The sequence below is a fragment of the Periplaneta americana genome, chromosome 1 (assembly GCF_040183065.1).
Source record: "Periplaneta americana isolate PAMFEO1 chromosome 1, P.americana_PAMFEO1_priV1, whole genome shotgun sequence".
NCBI lineage: Eukaryota > Metazoa > Arthropoda > Insecta > Blattodea > Blattidae > Periplaneta > Periplaneta americana.
The window spans coordinates 129400110-129422018 of record NC_091117.1 but is presented as its reverse complement, the minus strand read 5'-3'; the positions used below and the strand labels follow the sequence as shown (position 1 = coordinate 129422018).

At 35.1% G+C, this 21909-nt stretch overlaps 1 protein-coding gene across 1 annotated transcript in view; it reads left to right on the top strand.

Moving 5' to 3' along the window:
- Nucleotides 1-21909, top strand: part of gig (TSC complex subunit tuberin) — a 133146-nt gene that overhangs the window by 96709 nt on the left and 14528 nt on the right. The window contains exons 26-29 of the mRNA XM_069827254.1: nucleotides 9174-9310; nucleotides 15078-15268; nucleotides 18348-18579; nucleotides 18951-19070. Coding sequence (XP_069683355.1) covers nucleotides 9174-9310; nucleotides 15078-15268; nucleotides 18348-18579; nucleotides 18951-19070 — 680 coding nt within the window. The remainder of the gene's footprint in view (nucleotides 1-9173; nucleotides 9311-15077; nucleotides 15269-18347; nucleotides 18580-18950; nucleotides 19071-21909) is intronic.

Below are 21909 nucleotides of genomic sequence, written 5' to 3'. Positions count from 1 at the left end.
AGGGTTTATGTCTAATGATCTGGCTGGCTAAGGAGTTGGCCCTGCACAGCCTATCCATTGATCTGGATACGCAGCATTGAGATACGCCCTTACGTTGCGGCAGTAATGTGCAGGAGCACCATCGTGTATAAACCATAAGTTCACTCGTGTTGCAAGAGGGATATCATGTAGCAGACCATGCAATTCGCGTTCCAAAAATGTGCGGTAGATTTCCCCATTCAACCGCGGAGGTAGAACTCAAAGTCCGAGTAACTGATTCCCCACAATACCACACCAAATGTTAATGCAGAATTGTCGTCGATGTCCGTGTACAATCATAGCGCGAGGATTTTCGACTGACCACCGTTGCATGTTATGAGAGTTTATTATGCCCCGATTGGGTAAACATGGCCTCATCTGTAAAAAGGATTTGCTGCATGAACATTGGATCATTTGCATGGTGCTGAAGTAGCCACTGGCAGAACTGTCGACGATGCGGATAATCGGCAGGTGTCAACTCTTGTACTTTCTGCAGGTGAAATGGATACAGCTGTTGTCGCCGAAGCATGCGCAATATAGTACTTTGCAGAATTCCTAGTGCTGCACTAATTGCTCTAGTACTTACAGCTGGATCCTGATCTACCATGTCCAAAACATTGTCCTCGACATGCACACATGGTCGACCTGCATGTGGCGCACTTCGAATACCGTACTCCCTCATACGCCTGTCCACACCTGCAAATGTCTGATGACTTGGTAATTGTCATCTAGGAAACAGCTCACTGTATCGTCGTCGTGTTGCAAGTGCATTTACCTTCTGCTGCACCATACACAAGGTGCATATCAGCATACTCAATGTTTGTGTAAGCCTTTCCCTCAACATCACTGCTGTGTAGTACGAAGAACTCTAGCCAACTGACGCTGCATCAGGGAGAACAGTAATGCCTATGCAGTTACTACGACGTAGGTGCCATCTACTGGAACTCTGGAATTAAAGATTTTGAGAAAAAGTTGCATAGAACGTTTTAGTCTTAGTTTCACTTCTACATTACACACACAAAGTATTTACACGTAATAATGAATCACTCTGTATAAAGGTACTTTAGATGGTAATGAGGTGTTGAAAGTGATTTGAAATAGCTTGAATGGGAATAGCCCCATTCTGATACATTTCTTCCCTGAACTATATCACTCATTCGTTCATAATGTTCTGGCCAAGGACAGGTCTTTCACTGCAAACCCAGCATTCCCCAATCTTTCCTATTGTCCGCCTCCTTCCTAAGCCCGGTTCAGACGGTGCGTGTTTCTGTGATGGATTCCAAGGTGGCTGCGCAGATGGGTGGCCTGCGTGGTCACTCGCTGGAAGTAATGCGCTCTGGTGACTCCGTGGATGGCTAGCTTGCTGGATTTCGAGGATAGGTTCCTTGCTATTTTTCGTGATGATTTGCAGGCTGGAAACCAAAGATGATCATATAATATCACCACTGAAACCATGTCGCCATGTTCGTTGTTTTCCAACTAAACCTGTTTTTTCTATATTCTTTAGTTTCTAAGAAACAACAATTAAATATTGGACTTTAGCTATTTTGCACTTATGGCTTAATTACTTTATTACGACATTTACTACCGTTAATGTAGGACTTTAGTTGTTTTCCACTCACGGTTTAGTTTCTTTTTGACCCTGAGTGTTGGCAACAGATGAAGCAGCAGATGATTTTCCAATTTGAACTGTGAAAAGAGCCAGCTCCGTGTGAACAACTACCATCACTGTAGGCAACACGGGAGCCAGCCAGTGACCACGCAGGCTACCCATCTGCGCAGCCACCTTGGAATCCATCACAGAAACACGCACTGTCTGAACCAGGCTTTAGTTTCCATATATTATCCATGTATCTTAATATTGTCTGTTACTTGATATCTTCTTCCATCCCAAACTTTTCTTCCGTTCACCATTCCTTCCAGTGCATCCTTCAGTAGACACTTTCTTCTTAGCCAGTGGCCCAGCCAATTTATTTTTCTCTTTTTGATCAGTTTCAGCATTATTCTTTATTCACTCATTTTTTTTTATCACAGTTTTATTTCTTATTCTGTCTGTCCATTTCACATGCTCCATTCTTCTCCATATTCATATTTCAAATGCTTTTAGTCGTTTCTCTTCACTTCGTCGTAGTGTCCATGTTCCTGCCCCATACAATTCCGCACTCCACACAAAACACTTCACAGCTCTTCTTTAGTTCTTTTTCCAGAGGTTCGCAGAAGATGCTCCTTTGCTGTTAAAGGTTTCTTTGCCATTGCTATTCTCCTTTTCACTTCCTGACAGCAACTTATGTTACTATTTATAGCATACCTCAAGTATTTGAAGCTGTCCACTTGCTCTACTGCCTCATTTCGAATTCGCAAGTTTATCTTTTTTCGTTTTCTTCCGATAACCATGGTCTTCATCTTTGCATTTATCTTCCTCTCCTACTGCTCACAGCTGTCATTTATCTCCAGTAGCATGCCACTTAGTATTGTCTCCTCTTCTGCTAACAACATATCATCAGCAAATTTGATGCACTTTATTCTTCTTCCTCCTACTAGCACCTCTCCCATATTGCGAAAAGTTCTTAACAAAATCCTACAAGTAGATGTTGAACAGGTAGGTAATAGTGTCGTGTAATGCTCGAACATGAGAGAGGATATCAAGTTACTACGAACTTCGCCCTACTCTTTAGGCATCCAGCAGTACGTGGAAATGGAGCATGTAAAGTAAAATAACTGAGTCTATTGAAAACTGGTTAGATGCCTTATGTTCAGTTCAAGTTTGCTGAGTCTGTAGAACCAAAGCTCCCTTTGCGTTTGTTCAATCTTTCCCCTTCCTTATATATGTTCGGTGCCTTTCTCCTTAGTCCTCCTCTCCCTGCACCTTTATTCTTTAGCTTCATAAGGATGCCAGGCACATATCTTGCGAAGTTACGCATAGTAATAAGTATAGGTAATTTTTATTGTTATTAATATGACTAAACATTCACAAAATTATAGGTCTACGTATAAATCAAACAAAATATATTAAAGAAAAAACGCGTAGTTCATAGTACCGACTAGTATTATGCAATGTTCAAACATGAGGGAGGAAACTAAGACATTGCAAACTTCGTCTTATTTGATATGAAAACTAATTGCAAGATATATGCATAAATCCTTAAGCGGTTTAAAATAGTGTCTTGCAATGTTAGAATGTGAAAGCGGTAACCAAGGTTTTACAAATTTTGTGTCTTATTTCATATCAAAACCTAATTGCAAGATGTGTGCTAACATCCTTAAGTGGTTGAAACATGAAGAAATATTTACATATGAAGTGGTAATTTGTATTAAGGGTAGGGCCACACGAGCTACATTTGTAGCAGGTTTTTGCTACAAATGTAGCTGCCGTAATTGTCGTAAAATGGGTGGCCACACGGGCGCGACAATTGCTGCTCAATTCTGTGTTAAATGTCGCTATGTGTGGCCACATGACATGCCACACGTAGCAACATTTTTAGCTAGTTCTTTTGCGTTTTGTAGCACTCAGCAGAAGTGTAGTGGAAGTTTTCTTCCGAGATGGATTATGAAGCCAAAGTCGCTTTGTGTGTGTTGTTAGTGTACATTATTATGGTCACACACAATTGTAAGAAAATTTATAGCAGTGCCATAAAGTTAACTTTTATTCCTGTGTCGATTTTACAACATGCAATATTGTTCGTCATTAACAATCGGAAATACGATGTGGGTGAAGGGTTTGCTGAAAGGTTGTATGAAGACCTAATTTCTCGTGGTTCTGTAGAAGGGTCATTGAGATTTACAACAGATTAGACATGCTCTTCCCTTGTCAATACATGAATTTCTAAAGCATCTCCAAGTAAAAAGAAGTTTTAAACATGACCCAAAACACAATACAAAGAGGCAATCTGTTTGTAACATATTTGAGAGATTTGTCTTGTAAAAGAATTTTGTTTTTTTTACAAATGAAGTCGCTGTGAAGAGTTTACTGGAACGCTATTGTATAGATTTTATTATTGAAGGATACCTTTGGTCGAAAATGGATGAAAGAAAAAAATATGTACTCTCAAAGAACGATATTTTGAAAAGAGTATAAGTAAACACATCTATTATAAAAGTTCTCTTTTTCTTGGTTTTGCACAATGCTTACCAGACATTGCAGCAATTTAAACTTGACCCTTATATTCCAAAATACAACTCAAAGTGGAAATGTCTTTATAACACAATAATATTTATAAACAATACTGATTTGTGAGGTCTGTCCTGGAAAAGAATTGTACGTTTTTTTACCAAACAAAATTGCTGTGAAGATTTGCTGGAACGCTTTTGTATACATTTTATTATTGAAGAATTCTTTAGGTCGAAATTGAAAGAAGAAAAATGTATGTACTTTTAAAGAAAGATATTTTGAAGAGAGTTAAAAAATAGGGCAACTTAGCCTGGACTATACATAAGCGAAGCAATACAGACGACATGGTCATGTGGACATCTTCCCCACAAATAGTCAAATCCAAAACTTCAATGGAAAAGGCTCTGATCCTATTAGAAAAGTGGACTGACAACAATTTGATGGCCATAAATACTGATAAAACAACGTTTCAAATATTTAGCTTGAAGAAAAAAATCCCAAAACTAAATCTACAGTTCAAGAAAACAAACCTGAGACAAACATATAAAACGAAATATTTAGTGACAATTTTTGATTCAAAATTATCTTGGAAAAATCATATTGAAGCAGTAGTAAACAAATCAACAAAAAGACTTCCAATTTTAAAGAGATTAGCTGGAGCCAAGTGGGGTAGTAATCAGCAGACTTTGAACATCATGTACAAAACATTCATCAAGCCAATACTTCTCTACAATGCAGAGGTATTAATTACAGCAAATAATTTCAACCTGAATCGACTAGAAGTATGCCAAAATCAGGCCCTGCGACTAATAACTGGTGCAGCAAAATCAACCCCAATCACGGCAATGCAAGCCCTCACCCAGAACCCTCCAATATATCTCACTCTAGAGGAGCAGGCACTAACACACCATGAAAAAATGCTATGGCTAACAACAACAAAATGGGAAAAAAGACTGTTACAACCAACCAAGTTGAAAACACAAACAAGTTTCCTGTCCAAAGTCTCGGAAATAAAAACAGAATTGAATCTCCCTAAATCTAAAGAAAACATTTTAAGCAGAAAAACCCTCTAACCTTCGAACCAATTAACATTCAATTAGATTTAGAAGAACCAGTTACAAAATCTGAAACTTCCAAACCTGTACTAAAAGCGCTGGCATTAGAAGCTGTGAACAATAGATACCCACCAGAAGAATGGTTACATATCTACACAGATGGGTCTACTATCGATAACAACTCAGGATCAGGAATTACGTGTGCGTTATTCTCATTTTATCAACCAGCAGGACATTATACAACAAATTTTGATGCGGAAATAATGGTTATTCATATCTCACTCCAACACCTACTATACAGAATAGATAAATTTCAAAATGCTGTCATTCTCTCTGATTCTAAAGCAGCATTATATGCAATAAATTCATATAAAATGATGTCAATCCAAATTAAAGGATGTCACAAAATGATCCAACAACTTCAAAAACTACAGAAAAGAATTCAATTGCAATGGATACCTGCACATTGCGGAATTTCTGGAAATGAAACTGCTGACTTTCTTGCCAAAAAAGGATCCAATTTAATTCAGAATACAAATACAAGCCTACCTTTTACATCCATCAAAAGACTAATTAAAAATAAATATAAAATCAAGCAAAACCAAGCACTATGTACCAAAGCCAAAGATAAAAAATGGAGCATTTTAATAAAAAAAAAAACAAAAATTATTCCAGAAATCCCACGTAAATCTGCAGTAGCAAAATTCAGACTGCTTACAGAACACGATTATTTGGTCAAACACTTGAATAAAATAGGAATTTACACAAATCCAAATTGCCCTCTATGCAACAAAGAAGAAGAAATGACTGAAGATCATCTCATAACCTGTGAAGTTCTACCTGATGGATCCACCACAGAGAAATATTGGAGAGCAAGAACGCTAATGGCTTCATTGCCAAAGCCCGGCATTAGATAACAACAACAACAACAACATATTTATTGACACCATATTGTTAATTTCATGTTGAAGTTTGCCGATAAGCTATTAATGTTTGACTATAATATATGTGTACAAAACCGCCTTTGCTTATCATAAAATAAATAAATTTCCATTAACGTTTTCGATACTTGTGTATCATCTTCAGATGTGAAGTGTTAGATTAATATGATGAAAACCTTGCCTATTAGATGGAGCTTAATGTGGTAATTTTCGGGTCATATTAGTGTGGTTACTTGGACTTAACTGAGGTTGATCTATGATATACATGCTATGTTAGGTTAAATCACTGCGAGTCATGTGATGTGATCTAAAATATAAAATAAAACTGTTTAAGAATTGTAACCACTATTAGCGTAGTAATTGAAATGTGAACACTTTGTATAAACACTTTAAAAGTTTAAATCACTTTGAACATGTGTTGGCTGTATTTGCCGGTTTAAATCACTGCAAGTCATGTGATATGATCTAAAATATATAAAAATAAAACTGTTTAAGAATTGTAACCACTATTAGCGTAGTCATTGAAATGTGAACACTTTGTAAAATCACTTTAAAAGTTTATAATCACTTTGAACATATGTTGGCTGTATTTGCCGATTTAAAGTTCGTTGAATAGGCCAGTTTCTGTTGATTTTGATGTTTGACGTTGAACTAAAGTGCAATGTCGTTTTGTCACTAACATGTCTATATTTTGTTAAAATGTGTGTTGTTAAGACGTTTCATCCGATTGTAGTTGATAAAATTGATGTAAATCATAGATATATTACTGATACAATATGGAGGTTGTCAGGTCCATAAATTTAGTACAGCCTGGCGTGTCTGTAACAATGTGAATAAATATTAATAAATTGATTTGAAAATTTAGCTGGTATTGTATTAATTTTGGTTAAAATTGCTTGGGGTAATGACTATTACGAAAGAAAATTAACTTACGGTTTGACATGTGTTGGTCTGCTCGTGCTTGATGCTAGGCTGATACTAAAGTGATGGGCTTGCTCACAGTATTTTAAGTTACGTTATCTAATACCGGAAGTGGAGGGGGGATTGGTGGGACCTGTGTGTGCGTTTGTTTGGGCGGGAATAATTGGAATAAATTGAAGAGTGGATTGTTTGTGTTAGCTATTTGTTCATTTAGAAGGGGTTTTCCTGAGTTGTATTCTTTTATGATGTGGAATTGTTCAGCTGTTTCTATTGTGGGATCATTAAGCTCATCTAATAGGCAAGGTTTTAATCATATTAATCTAACACTTCACATCTGAAGATGATACACAAGTATCGAAAACGTTAATGGAAATTTATTTATTTTATGATAAGCAAAGGCAGTTTTGTACACATATATTATAGTCAAACCGTATTGTTAGTAATAAAATATGTCATATATATTGGCATCGTATTGTTATAAATCTGTCATGATAATTTCCCATCTAAAAGTCAATCTCCCTCTCTACTTCACTCCCTCATAAACACAAGTCGATTCTGTTGTTATGATTACATATACATACTGAGAATTTCAACCATTAAAAAAAGGGGGTTTCTTCAAATCTGAGAATGCCTTTCTCCCATTGTACATCTTATTCAGTAGAAAACACAGTTTACGTTCTCTTATACATGATAGATCATGTTTCTCAGATTATTAAATTTCGGGAGAGGGGAAACTGAAAGGTGAATCTCAAGGTATGTTACAGTCTCATGTTTCATAAAGTGTTTGACAAACAAAAGATATTCTCATGCTATAAGATAAGCGGGATGGTACAAATTGCGATATCTTATAGCTAATTCATCACTGCACTCATCAATGTCACTTGTTTTATTTTTGAATACATTAGGCCTGAATAAAATCCCAAGGTGTTGTATGCCTGGCTGCAAATTCAATTACCAGAAGGGAACTTAGTAGCGATATTTACTTTTCCTTCTGGTGAAGTAACAAAAAACAGGAGTAAGATTAAGAATATAGTATTTAAAATTAGCTTACGCATGTATCCATATGCATTTGTAAATTTTAATTGCATTAAATTATTCTAATTGTCTACTGTAAAATGAATAACTTTGATTTGTTACTTCACTGTTTTTAAAGTCTTAATCTGTATGTCCTTTACATGACATTTGATTTTCGCTTCCTATCTCATTCCTAAAAAATTAAAGCATGGCCATTCATTTTACACGGTTGTTTGTACTTTTATTACAATTTTTTTGTTTTGTTTTGCATGATATTTATTTACTGTCAGTTAGTAGATAAAAGTCTTTTGACTTGTATATTCTTTGACTCGCTGAGTCTCCTTTGGGAATTACTAAAGCGAAAATAAATATATTAATGTAAATTTAAAGTTTAAAAATATGGATTTCATAGTAAAAACTTCCCAGTAACTAACAACAATGCTAATTCATTTAAGGTGGAAAATTATTGGTCACGAATAGGCCTAACATGTTGGACGCTTGCCCCTAAGATTTAGTTTATTATTACCATAATTATTCGTTGTTTCTAAAATTAATTTTCCCTAATAAAGGATTGATAATACGTGCGGGTAGTCTACTGAGAGGGAATTTTTGTAGAATAACTTTACAGCATATTTAAATAATTTGAAAGTTTTTCTTGCTACATTTACTGCTCCGTGTGGCCGCTTGCATTTAATTCAGTGCAGTCTATAATTCCAGCTACATTTGTCGCAGAAAACTTACTACAAATGTAGCTCGTGTGGCCATACCCTAATTCTACTATTGTTGAATTAATATGCCAAATTTATGTAACAAATATTCTTACAAAATTTTATAGTACCCATATGTATCAACGAATAATTATTCATAATAATAAAAAGTAATCAGACTCACTTAATCTGATGGGCCCTTATTGCTTTAGGCTCATATGCACTCGCCCCCTTTGCCCTCCTTCTCGGCGGCCCTGGAAAACATACACATGTTTTAACAGCAACCAAAATATTAAGTGTAAAATATGCCTAATAAGGTTCCCTAAAAATAACATTGAAGTAGTGTAATGAGCAACAAATAAAATGATGTATGATAGATATTATATGAGTTTTTGGTTTCTATTTTCAGACGTCAAATCTCCATCAGATACATCCCGTTCCACTGTGAGAGAGCAAAAGTCGCCACTTGGAGGTGAACAGAGCAGTAAGGGATCATCACGCCAACAATTCACATCCCAACAGTCTTCCATAGGGAGCACAGAAAAAGTGAGTTGCCTAATTTGAGTCATAAGGTGGATTTCTAACTGCACAGATTAAATAAACTTTTACATTCATGGACGACATGGTCTGTAATATTGTTTACATTTTCTAGATTGTGTTTGTAATCACTGCAATTAATTTCTTTGTGAAGAGTGAATTTTTAAAAAATGCATTGTGCATGATACAGATTGGACACTCCTCTTCATGATCATTATATGCCTATTATATTATTTCTAAATTTCAATCTTCATGTTTAGATGACAGCCTTGGCCATAGCATTGACTACAGTTTTATGTTTGTTAATTTTGTTGTAGTTAATCAGATTTGAAACTGTTACTTCTTTGACGTCACTGTTTAAATATTTTTTTTATTACTTATTGACATTTCTACAACCCAGATTCGATTCTTAGTAGGAAATTGAAAACATATCTTCCTCTCTGAGGAACTGGTTGGATGTCATTTGTCTTATGCATGCTCTGTATTATCTTAAGCAGTGGCTATTTGTCATGTTAACCACATTACCAGAGAGAAACACTATTTGTGAGTATCTAATGTTAGTCTATAACCGTCACAAACATGAGGACAGAATGTGTTTAAGAGACCAGTTCTTGATGGTAGATGATAATGTAATTAATAGGGCCCCCGATTTTGTACATAAATTTCTGAAAATATGCAAACTCGACATTGAAAACTTAAATATATATTTCCTTTTTGTGGAGGAGGAGGTCGAAGGCCGTGAATGGGCTTATTGTGCCTTACTATTCGTATACTTACAAAGAAAGCACATTCTGTTCATATCGAAAACCTACCTGAACTTTTGCACATACCAGTACTTAAACAGGGGTTTTCTCTGGGAGCTCTGGTTCCTCTCTGACATCCCAAAAAATCTTCATCGTTTCATCTCATTGCTAGTGTAGCATAGAACTGTCTCCTATAGCACGCCCTGGGCAATGACTGTCAGTAAATTGATCTTCATATGGGTGAATGACGAACATTCACGTACCTGCTTAGAAATAAAGATAACCCATAAATATTGTCTACAAATTTCAATTTGAAAACTTACCGAAAAAATTGTGTGAAATAGTGCTGAGGACCTTTCTTCAAGCACAGTGACAACAGGCTTCACTATAGCTTCATCCTCTCTCTGTCGGCAACCTGCGGTCCTCATACTGTATAAAGTTAAAGTAATTGCAGATTCTCTGTTCTATAAAGTTGTTGCACATTTGGCTTACATTTATGGAATGGTTGAAAAACAAATTAATCTTGCACCAAACACACTGAATGAACGCATTTTATTTCACTCACAGTAGTTACACTGTTTATTCAAACAAAATTCTGTGGAGGTTTGAAACATAGGTAGTCACTCTGATGTGTATTTTTTCGCATACCACGAATGTATAATCATAGTGCAGAATAGTGGAGAGGCAAATTGATAATGAATGAAGAATTGGAGTTTTAAGATGGTGTCTCTATGAAAGACATTTACTTCAGGGGATGTAAATCTTGTTAGTAGTTCTGTAAGGTGTCGGTATAAAGACTTCCACTGCTGGAAAAAAAAAAAAAAAATCTGTCCAACAGTTGTATTACTTGTATTTTATTAGGAAGTTGTTCCAGGAGGAATTTGGAATATTCCTTTGTCATTTCTACAAGGATACTTTCTAAACAAGAAATGTCACTATAAGAGTCACGAATCTGAAAGTAGTGCACACTCGTCTCCAATAATTGAATCAGGAATTTGCAAAAAGGAACAAGTCCATATTTTTTTTCAAATCGAGTTTATACCCGTTTCTGGCTCTCAGCATTAAAAGGAACCAAATCCTATAGAATGTACACATTTAAATTGGGTATCAACATGTTTGGACTGTCATACATCCAGATCCATGTAAAAAGTTTTTTCTTGTTTTCTTAAAATTTACTTTTTCGGACTTGGTCTCTTTTCCAAATTCCTGATTCAATTGAAGAAGATGCTTCTTGATACTACTATTGTAATTCTTTTTTCCCATTTTCCTTGTTGCTTCACAATTATGTTATCTGCTTGAAGCATTGTCCTAGATACTGTGGAGCCAAAGGCTCTTGTAGGTTCCTGTAAAACTGTACAAATTAAGAAAGCAGAGTTCCATCTATGCTAATTGTAGGCTTTGTAATATATGAGTGGATAAGAACACTAATTGACTGAACCATAGTTTTGCTATGTTTTTTACCAATGAATGACAGTGTTTGCTTTCACCGCAACTCTTCTTCAAAACCACTTTCGTCCATATTATACATATAAGATTTCGTAATTGTATAGTTTTTATTTATTATTTTTTTTATTGAGGAGGGACCCGAAAGTGTACAATGTAGCCTGAAGCTTACTATGCTTAGCACTCCTATTCTGTGAATGATTGGGTAGCTGAACGACCATGCTCTTGTACAAGTACAGCATGCCACACCGTGAACTGAACCCAAGCTATGGTATGGATGATGAGGATATGTAAATTAATGATGGCAAAATGAGTCTGAGGTTCAATGCCGAAAGTTATCCAGCAATTCTGCTTCATTTGGTTGAGAGAAAGCCCCAGAAAAAACCCAACCAGGATTTGAACCCAGGCCTGCTCATTTCCCAGTCAGACGCGCTGTTACTCCACAGCTGTGGACAATTTTATAATTTCTTCTTTGTGATATCAGTAAGTTCGCCAGCTGCCTTCGGAATTTTGCTCATCTCATGTAAACGAATGGGCTTGTGAGAGAGTGGTTTGACGACAGCAACGTCGCATTAATGGGCTGGCATTTGCAGAGTCCTGATTTTAATCCAATAGAACATCAATCCACATCGATACCTCTCCTCATTTTGGTACTCACAACACAAATTGCTAGTTTCTTCTTCTTTTTCTTTTTGTCTAAATTTGTAACTCTAACATTGTTTGATTTTAAACTAGAGCCCTAAAACTAATTCTGGGCAGTATTACCTTCTACAGAGATTCCAAATTTCATTGTATTTGTGGAACAACAGAATCCATCATATAAATCACCACCAATCACGGAAAAATTAAATGTTTTAAATAGATTTTTACATTATGCAAAAATAAGAGAGAAAAATGCTCGAAGAGAAGAAAAATAAGGGAGTCAGGAGCTGTTAAAATGTAGGGCTAAATAAGAGAGATCCTAGGAAATACGGGAGAGTTAGCAATACTAAATGCAAATGACCTGTGACCAAGTTTAAGACTGTTGCTATTGATTATGGCATTTGTAAAAAAAGCCAGATTCAATTAGGCTCAATCTTTTGTGGAAGCATCCTGTTTGTAAATTGTTTTAACATTGAAAGAGTTGGACTTGTTCACAGGTTGAAATTGTGGAATGCATGGTGATAAGAGAATGCAGTTTATGAGTCCCTACGATTGTTTTTGAGACACTGAACCGGGATAATAATCTAATTTCTTTTTCCTGGTATTCCTCTGTTGTACAACATTAAAAGTGGATTTCAAGAATATTTTCTTTTACAAAATCGTAAAGTTACCTGGGTGTCATGATGTGGTTTTGTAAGCTTTTCTTTGTAGCAAGTCTTTTCACAATAACCAGAAGCCCATCACAAGCACGTTTACTACGTGCTGTAGCAAAATAATGTCATTTTGTATGCAGTTTCATAAAAAAAAGTAGAAAATCTTTTTTATGTTAGGAAATTGTTCTTTTAATATTGAGATCGGTTTTGAGAGAAGACAATAATAATAACAGAAGTAGTAGTATATTAAACTACTCACCATATTATGAAACTGATTTCTGACCATACTTTCATTTTTAGTCTTACAAAAAATCTTCATACACACTGACAATAAATCACAGTAAGCTCTAATCTATTAGGTTAATATTTGTTAAAAGAACTAAAATGTTGCACACGAAATCGAACTCATTTAATTTTTCTACTTTTCACTGAACTGAAATCTTGAATTACATCTGAATAGCCTGGACTATATTTATGGGATTTTAGATGACTACTAAGGTTTATCCAGTTGTTACTCTCCTGAGAAGATAATGCTGTCATTGAGGTTGAAAAAAGTCAACAAGCAAAACAATATATCCTATCTCGATTTTTAGAATATACAAGTCAACGTCTGTCCTGTTTTTGTTTATTGCTTAAAATCCTGAACTAGTGGATAGGTGAAAAAGTGTCTTTTATTAACGTCGAATGGAAACACAGCACGAACGAGTCCTTTTCCGATAATTTGCAGCCTTTTCTTGTCCTGAATTTGATGTGGCCAATTACTAGAGTCAGCGCTATCAAAAGTGCATATTTCACTAATTGAACCTGCTGCATTAACGTTTTCGTTTGAGGACGCACCACCAGTGTCACTGTTTTTATTACTTTCGTTAGATTGATTGTACTCACATTTATTTGTAGAAGTGGAAGATTCTTGTATGGTCAAGTCATCACTTCTCGCAGAATGCTCAGTTACAGACACTGTTTCATCGATCTTAACATATTACAATATTGAACTGCATAACTGCTTTCTCAATTGCTCTGTTGCTTGCCATTTTTTTTTTATGGCATGATTCGAATTTTCTACCTTTGTCACGTTCTATCCCGGACGTTACAACGAAAACATAACAAGGTAAACTTATAACTCTTGGGAAAGTATAACTGAATAAACAACACTGGAACTTTATCGTAACAAGAACGAATCTTGCTTGTCAGTCAGATGTTAACTAAGATACTGCTTGTAACATAAATATGGATCATTAGAATTTATATTGAGTGACAGTGTGAGGTAAATGGTAATTATTAGGTAATGGAATATCTATAAACTTTATAATTCAAGAAAATATACATTCATTGTCATTGTATAACGTGTTTTGAACATTTCAAATTTAATTTAACAATTTGTGATAATTATTTGAGTTTTATCATTATTTATAATATTTCCTCATTGTTGATCAAACGTGTGCATGGAACAGGGGGAACAGAAATATGATTTCCAAGGAAGCCTATCGGGTGAGAAGGAAGAATGAATGCATTGTTGACTACTCAATTATTATTATATTCCATTAAGGATGAAAATAAATAATAATGTGGAAACAGAAGAAGAAATAACACGTAAATAAAAGGAAACATAGGTATCTGAATGAAAAATCAAATTTTAAATACTCGTAGTCGCGCAGCCTTTTCTGGCGTGAGGCTCTAGGCGGCACTTATTTCACCTTTATGTAGCGCCATCTCTGCTGATCTATGTACAAGCACCTTGTGCAGTACCAGGGGTTCTTCTCTACAAAAATGCGCACAGTTTGTACAACACATTCCTCATAAGCTCCCTCATTGATATCATAGCCATGACAGGGTTTTAAAAATTGTGGAAAATCTTTTAATTGGGCATACAATAATTCCTGTGATTAATGCAGCTCGATCTGGACTGTAAATATGAAAGAACTCTTACTCTCCTTAAACACTTTACTTTAGTTCGAACTTTATATATCTTATTCTTTATCATCTTCGTGTTCCTCTTGCTCTTTATTTGTACCGTATCAGACTTTTCCTGAATATAGCTCTACAAACTTCCAAGTTGCTGGCTTCTTTCCTTCCTCCCCCCCCCCCCCCCCAATTATTTGTGCTTAAAATTATATAACTGTTCTTTTCATTGCCTTGTATGCTTTTCCTAGGTTTTCATACCTTTCTTTGCAACACATTTACTTAATACATAAAAACCAATCCATACAATGTTACTAAATGTTACTAACCAGAATACCTTTATTAAATTCAATAAATGAATAAGAAAAATATCGTATTATTATATTTCTTTTAAAGGGAAATTCAGACAAGGAAGAGACGCAACGCCCAGATCCTTCAGCACTGCCACCACTAGCCTTCAAAAGAGATCGGGGTTACACTATTTCAGTCATGTCTCCAGTCCGGAAACCACGAAGTGATTGGAACTCTGTTCGCAAGGATAGTTCACCACGTAGTAAAGATACTCCCCGATCTGGCATAAATCCGAGGTAAGAAATTTGGTGAAAAACATGCAGGGTATTGCAGCTAACATTGAAGTATTAATTATAGCTTGCAAATGCGTCCAGATATTATTCTGTTTCTACATCTATCCATCCATCCTATGAATGATTGCAACTGTAGCAATATTTAGCAAGAAATAAATCTAAAAAATAGTATTTTGATGTTAGAATTTACGTCTAAAGTTTTCTGCAGGCCTTGCTGCAGGATAGCAGGCTGATAGCTCCACGTGCTAGCTGTACCAGTATATCCTTGAAAACCAGCAAAAAGACATGCAGTGTTGTATTGTAGTCATTAACATTCCATGGTATTCGTACATTCCTTCACAGCTAGAATATGGAACAAGTCAAAAAAAAACTTAATACTACTATAAAGTCTTAATTTATAGTCACAGTCTAGTTGAAATATATACAGAAGAGGTTTACAATATAGTCTACTAGTACAACACAAAAAAATTCCAGTGTCAGTTTCATGAAGTGTTGTTGAATGTCATGAATTCACCTACAGAATAGAAAGCGTGGGAAATTAGGTACTTCTTTAATTTGGCTCTAAACAATCTTATGTTTGAGTTTCATTTTTTATATCCATAGAGAGGCTATTAAAAATTTTTACTGCCATATAATGCACTCCTTTTTGATAGCTGATGGAGTATGAAAGTTATGTTTTCGACGCGTATTTATGCTGTGAACTGTTGAATTAGTTATGAAGTTTTCATGATTACATACAAGGAAGATTATTAATGAAAAAATATACTGACAAGCCATGGGCATTGTAGTTTTTTTTAAATAGTCCTACATGATTCGCTAGATTTGGCACCTACTATTATTCTAATTACTCTTTTTTGTAGTAGTAGGAATATACTGTTACTGTCTGTGGAATTTCTCCAGAATATTATTCCAAAAATCATTACCAAGTGGAAGTATATAAAGTATATTGTTTTTAAGGTATTGATATTTACTATCTTTTGCATAGATCTAATAGCAAAACATGCTGAATTTAGTTTGGGGGTAATTTCTTTAATATGATTTTTTCCAGTTTAACACATTATCGATTTTTAAGTCAAGAAATTTGGTGGTGGTGGTGGTTGTTGTTGTTTCTATTAGGGACCTATTGTTAATTATTGCTCTTAAAATTTGCGAGGTTGAATTTGGACAGGATTTAAATTGAATTATGTTAGTTTTGTTACAATTTAATATTAATTTATTGACTGAAAACCAGTCACATATTTTGAGGAGAATTTCCTCTGTTGAAGATTGGAATATGTTGGAGTTATTGGCTGTAATTAATGACCTACATCTTTTATTAGGGGTGAAAAATCATTTATGAACACTAGTAAAAGTAAGGGACCTAATATTGATCCTTGAGGAATTCCATTATTAATAGTTCCCCATGTAGAAGTAGATTTCATAGTTGTATTGATTTCGACTTTCTGTTTCCTATCTATGAGATATGAGTGAAAACATTGGTGTGCAGTGCCTTTAATTCCATAATAATCTAATTTGTCTAGCAGCATTTTGTGATTTATACAGTCAAATACTTTGGATAAATCGCGGAAAATCTCTCCAACTTGTAATTTTTTATTAACTGCCTCCAGAATTTTGTCAGTTAAACTAAATGCTGCATTTTCCGTGCCTTTATTTTTTCTAAATCCAAACTGTTTGGGACTAAAATGTTGTATCTTTCTAGATAATGATATAATCTTTTATACATTACTTTTTCAAAGATTTGGAGAAGACTGGTAGAAGTGATATGGGTCTGTAATTTTCTGGAGACATTGTTTGTTCCTTTTTGAGGATAGGAATAACCACTGAATATTTTAATCTCTTGGGGAATATACAATTGAACATTGAATAGTTACATAAATAACTTAGTGGCCCAGCTATAATATGTGAACTCGCTTTTAATATTTTGCTTGTTATTTCATCATACTCTGAGGAGTTTTTTGACTTCAGATTTTTAATAAGTGCAATTATTTCTTGTTTGTTGGAAATATTTGAATGTTTGGGAATTTTGTTGGAAAATATTGTGTTAAAGAGTCTAAACTGGTAGTAACATTATCTTGGGGGATGTTGAGGTTATCACTTATTGTAAGAAAATATTTGTTAAATATATTTGCAATTTCATTTGGGTCTGATGTTTTTGTATTGTTAGATATAAGGGTATAGTTTGTTACTTTACTTTTTGATCGTCCACTTTTCTTTTTAATTATGTTTCAATTCGTTTTGATTTTGTTATCAAAGTTTTGTCAGCTAATCTCAAGTACAGTTTATTCTCTTACATTGTGTTGTATTTTGCAATGTTTACATATTCAGTGCATAAATGTGTGTGCTTTTTGAAACTGTACTTATGGAAAAATAAATCATGTGGCAGAACAGGGGAAAACTTTAGACGTAAATTTCCTGGTCTTCCAGTTCCGTGTAGAAAACAATACTAAATTTAGTGAGTTGGTTACCTCTGCAGTGGCTAAATGGTCAGACCTTCAGACTGTCACGCAGGTGGCCTGGGTTCGATTCCCTGTCAGGTCTGGGATTTTTTCGTTGAAAAAACCCATAGTGACACTTGTGGCGGACAAAGTCGCAGTTGGGGTTTTTCCCGGGATTCTCCCGTTTTTCCCCAAATTAGGCATTTACATCATTCCATCATTATTTCTCCATTTCGTTATCATTCCATAGCATTGCCCAAATGCCGGCTGGCAACGCATGGAGGGTGCTGGCCTAGGGACGAGTGGGGTTGCCTGCTCGAAACCTGGGCACACAGAGAACCTTAGTGTGGTCAGCTGGTGTGGACTTGGGAATGTATCACCAGAGGGTCAGCGCAATAGATCTTAACAAGGTCGCTGTCCTGAGCCATAGTGCCCCCTCCGTTAAATTCAATTCAGTTCAATAGTGAGTAGGTTTAATGAAACAGATTCTGCAAATGATGTGATGTGAATTATGTATCACAAAAGATGGGCAACATTTCCAGCAGGTACAGTGAGGAGGGTGAGTACCGAATATTATAAGACAAAATTATAAATTAAAGTTATACATATACGGTTCTCTATTGAGTAATTGCATTTAATTGTTTCAGTTTCGTATTTCTGCAACTTTATCATACTGCACACTTCGGTAGCACTTCAGTCAAACCATTGTTGGTACCTCAGACCCAAGCAATTCAGCGTGCAGTGAAGAATTTAGATAGAATTCCACCTTATGAGACCCATAAAGTAGGGGTTATATATGTGGGTCCAGGCCAAGCAAGCAATGAAGCTGAAATTCTTCGAAATCAGTTTGGATCTCTGCGATATGCAGAGTTCTTACAGGTTAGCTTGGTGTTATATCAGACTAATTGTATACTATAATTGAATCAATATTGAGAAACCCCACATGTCCATTTTTTTACGAAATTGAGTTATATATTATTTTGTATTCTAAACATGTAGATTCATGATATTATGAAGAAAAACCCTACATATTCCCATCAACACATTCATTTTAGCTTTAGTGTTAAGAAAAAAAATAATTTGACTACAACTCTAGAACCTGAGATGTTTTTTTTATCTCCTGAAAAGTTTAGTTTTTTTAGACATGTGGGGTTTCTCAATATTCCTGTTCAATTATTTAATATATTCCACATAAAAAAGTATATAAACACGTAAAAACTAATTGTAAGATTTTATTCTTAATTTTTCAGAGACTGGGAACACTAATTAAATTGAAAGATGCAGACCCACAGAATGTGTTTTTAGGAGGCCTTGACAGTAATGGAAATGATGGAAAGTTCGCTTACATTTGGCAGGATGATGTTATGCAGGTAATAAGAGTAGTTGTTGTCGTAATCAAAACATCTGTATGAGAATATTCTATGTGCTTGAGGCATATCATGCGATTTGTCATGTGAGTCTAGTGTGCACAAAATAGGTGTTTATAAAGAACCACCACTGTGAAAATCAGCTGAGTAACTTTATTGATACATACTGTATAGCAGGCGAAATCTTAAAACTTGGCTGAAACAGCAATTCTTCTGGACCACAAACCACAAGTAATATCCTAGATCATATATGTAACAGATAGGTCAGCCTTATAAGCTTTGACGTTAACAACTTTTGTCAGGTTTACTACGCTGCCATCTAGTTGTTACATAAGGAGTCACGTCATAATTCCCATTTGAATTGCATTACGACTGTACTGCCATCTCGTGTTCATTTACGGCGGACAGGTGGCGATCCTGGCGGTTGTTCAAAGTGCTGCCGATTTTAACATAGCGATGAGTTATCTGTTACATATATGATCTAGGGTAATACTATAAAAATTAGTTTATAAAATATTTGATGTCTAGAAGAATTGTAAATCACTTCGTCATCATTAACTTTAAAAATTTTCAAAGACTGTATCCATTTATTGTCTCGTTTTTATCGCCAATATACACATAGTTTATAATACATAAACAATGAACGTTTGCTATGTCAATAAGTTGTTCTATTTCTCTGACTGACAGATCCATATCATTTATTGAGGCTGTAAACGGATTTTGAAGCCACTTTATATTGTCATTTTGAACAGGAAAATATTCATGGAATGAAGTTTGTAAGTTTTGTAGATGTTCTATGATTTCTGATGCAATCTCCGAAGAGAGAGTAGTTTCTGATTCATACAAAAAATCGTGCAGTGTAGGGAAGCACTCAGTAACATATTTCCTCACACAAGACTCCCAAAATTGGATTTTTCTTAACATTGATTCAATTTTGTCATGGACTGAAAGTACAGTTATACGTGAACCTTGCAGAGATAGGTTCAATTCATCGAGAGCTGAAAATATATCAGTGAGATATAACAAACATTGTAACCATTCGGGATCACACAGTTACATATGTATGTATGTATTTATTCACACTGCAAATGGGTAAATACCCAGTGGCAGTGGTAACTAATTACACTCAATAATGGCAATTAATAATAAATTAATAATAATAATAATAATAATAATAATAATAATAATATTAGTATATTAATATTAACATGAAGCACCCTAAATTAAATGAAGCACGATCACTTAAAATACCATTTAAAGTAAATCAAATTTGTATCTTAACCATAAGTTCTAACTAAAACCCACGAGTATGATATGTTCATACATCCACAAGTACCTTTCAGCACTACACTCATTTCGCTGCACTAGAACTACGACACATTTCAATGATACTATCCTGATTTCACTAACACTTCAAAAACAGTTCACTGTTCAAATACCTTGCACTACTAACATAAACTGTAAAACTTCACTGACACAAACACATTTCACTGACACAACACACTTCTTCATTGATACAACATTTAAAATAACAAAACATCAATTACACCCTTTAAATAGTGTGCATAATATACTACCGTCTATTAGTAAAGTCCTTAAGCCCATTTTTAAATACATTTTTGGTTATTGGTAAATCCTTTAGTAAGTCTGCAGGTAAAGCATGCCAGTCCCTGAAGTATGATTGAGAAAAGAAAACTTTCTAGTGTCCATCCTCTGTCTTCTTTCCCTCAGTTTATGTGAGTGGTCGTTCCTTGAAGAGTAATTTGATTGCTGCAACCTACTTTTTATATCTCTCCAGGCAGGCTCAGCTCTGTATGTTTTGAGCATTGCGCATAATCGAATTTGCGTTCTCCTGTCCATGAGTGTGTCCCATTTTAATGTTGAATTATTACTACAATGCTTGAGAGTTTGTTTTTTTTTTAATCTTTTCCATTGTCTTAATATGTTCTAATCTGTAAGGATCTCAACATGCAGCACTATATTCCATCAGTGACTTATATGCAATCTATTCGGATTTATCAGAGTCTTTTCTTAGTACCCTCATCACAAAGTGTAACGCTCTCCATGCTTTTCCCGCTGTGTCAGTAATGTGTTCCGCCCAGCTGAAACCGCTGCTAAAAGTTATTCCTAGGTATTTACATTTGTTAACTTCTGGAATGGTTTCACCCCCTAATGTATGTAGTGCGATTATTTTATTTCTTTTTCTTGTAAAACTGACAGCTTTGCTCCTTAGAGATAGATCAAATGCATAGTCAGAGAGAAACACCACAACTTCATTCCAAAGGGTGAAAAGTCGAACTAAAACTTTGCCCCAGGACAACCATCTTACTTCAGTGTGAAGTAACGAAGTCTTAAATTGGCTTCCCATTTCTTCACAGAGAGCAGTAAAAATTCGAGAATTCAGGGATCTTGATTTTATAAAATTCACTATTTTGACTGTTTCATTAAGCACATTTAGAAGATGGCATGTTTTTCATAGCTAATGCTTGTCTGTGGATGATGCAGTGGCTACTTCCAGGTTTGGGCACCACACTTTTAACACAAGCAATAAATCCACAATGTTTCTCAATAAAAGACATTTCACCAGCGTCCAGATATCAATGCATTCGTCCCAAGACAGTCTATTTTCTTTGAGATAGAAATCAACCAAATTAAATGTATCCTCCCCAGTTGTCAGAGTCTTGAGAGGCTTGCAAAACATCATTTCTTCTTACTGAATTATCATTTATGTACTTGCTAGCCCAGCAACGTCATAGGTTTCGTTAAGTTGAAGTGCTTAACACTCATTACTTTTTATACGGGTAATAACTTCACGTTCAATTTGTGTACTCATTTCATGAAT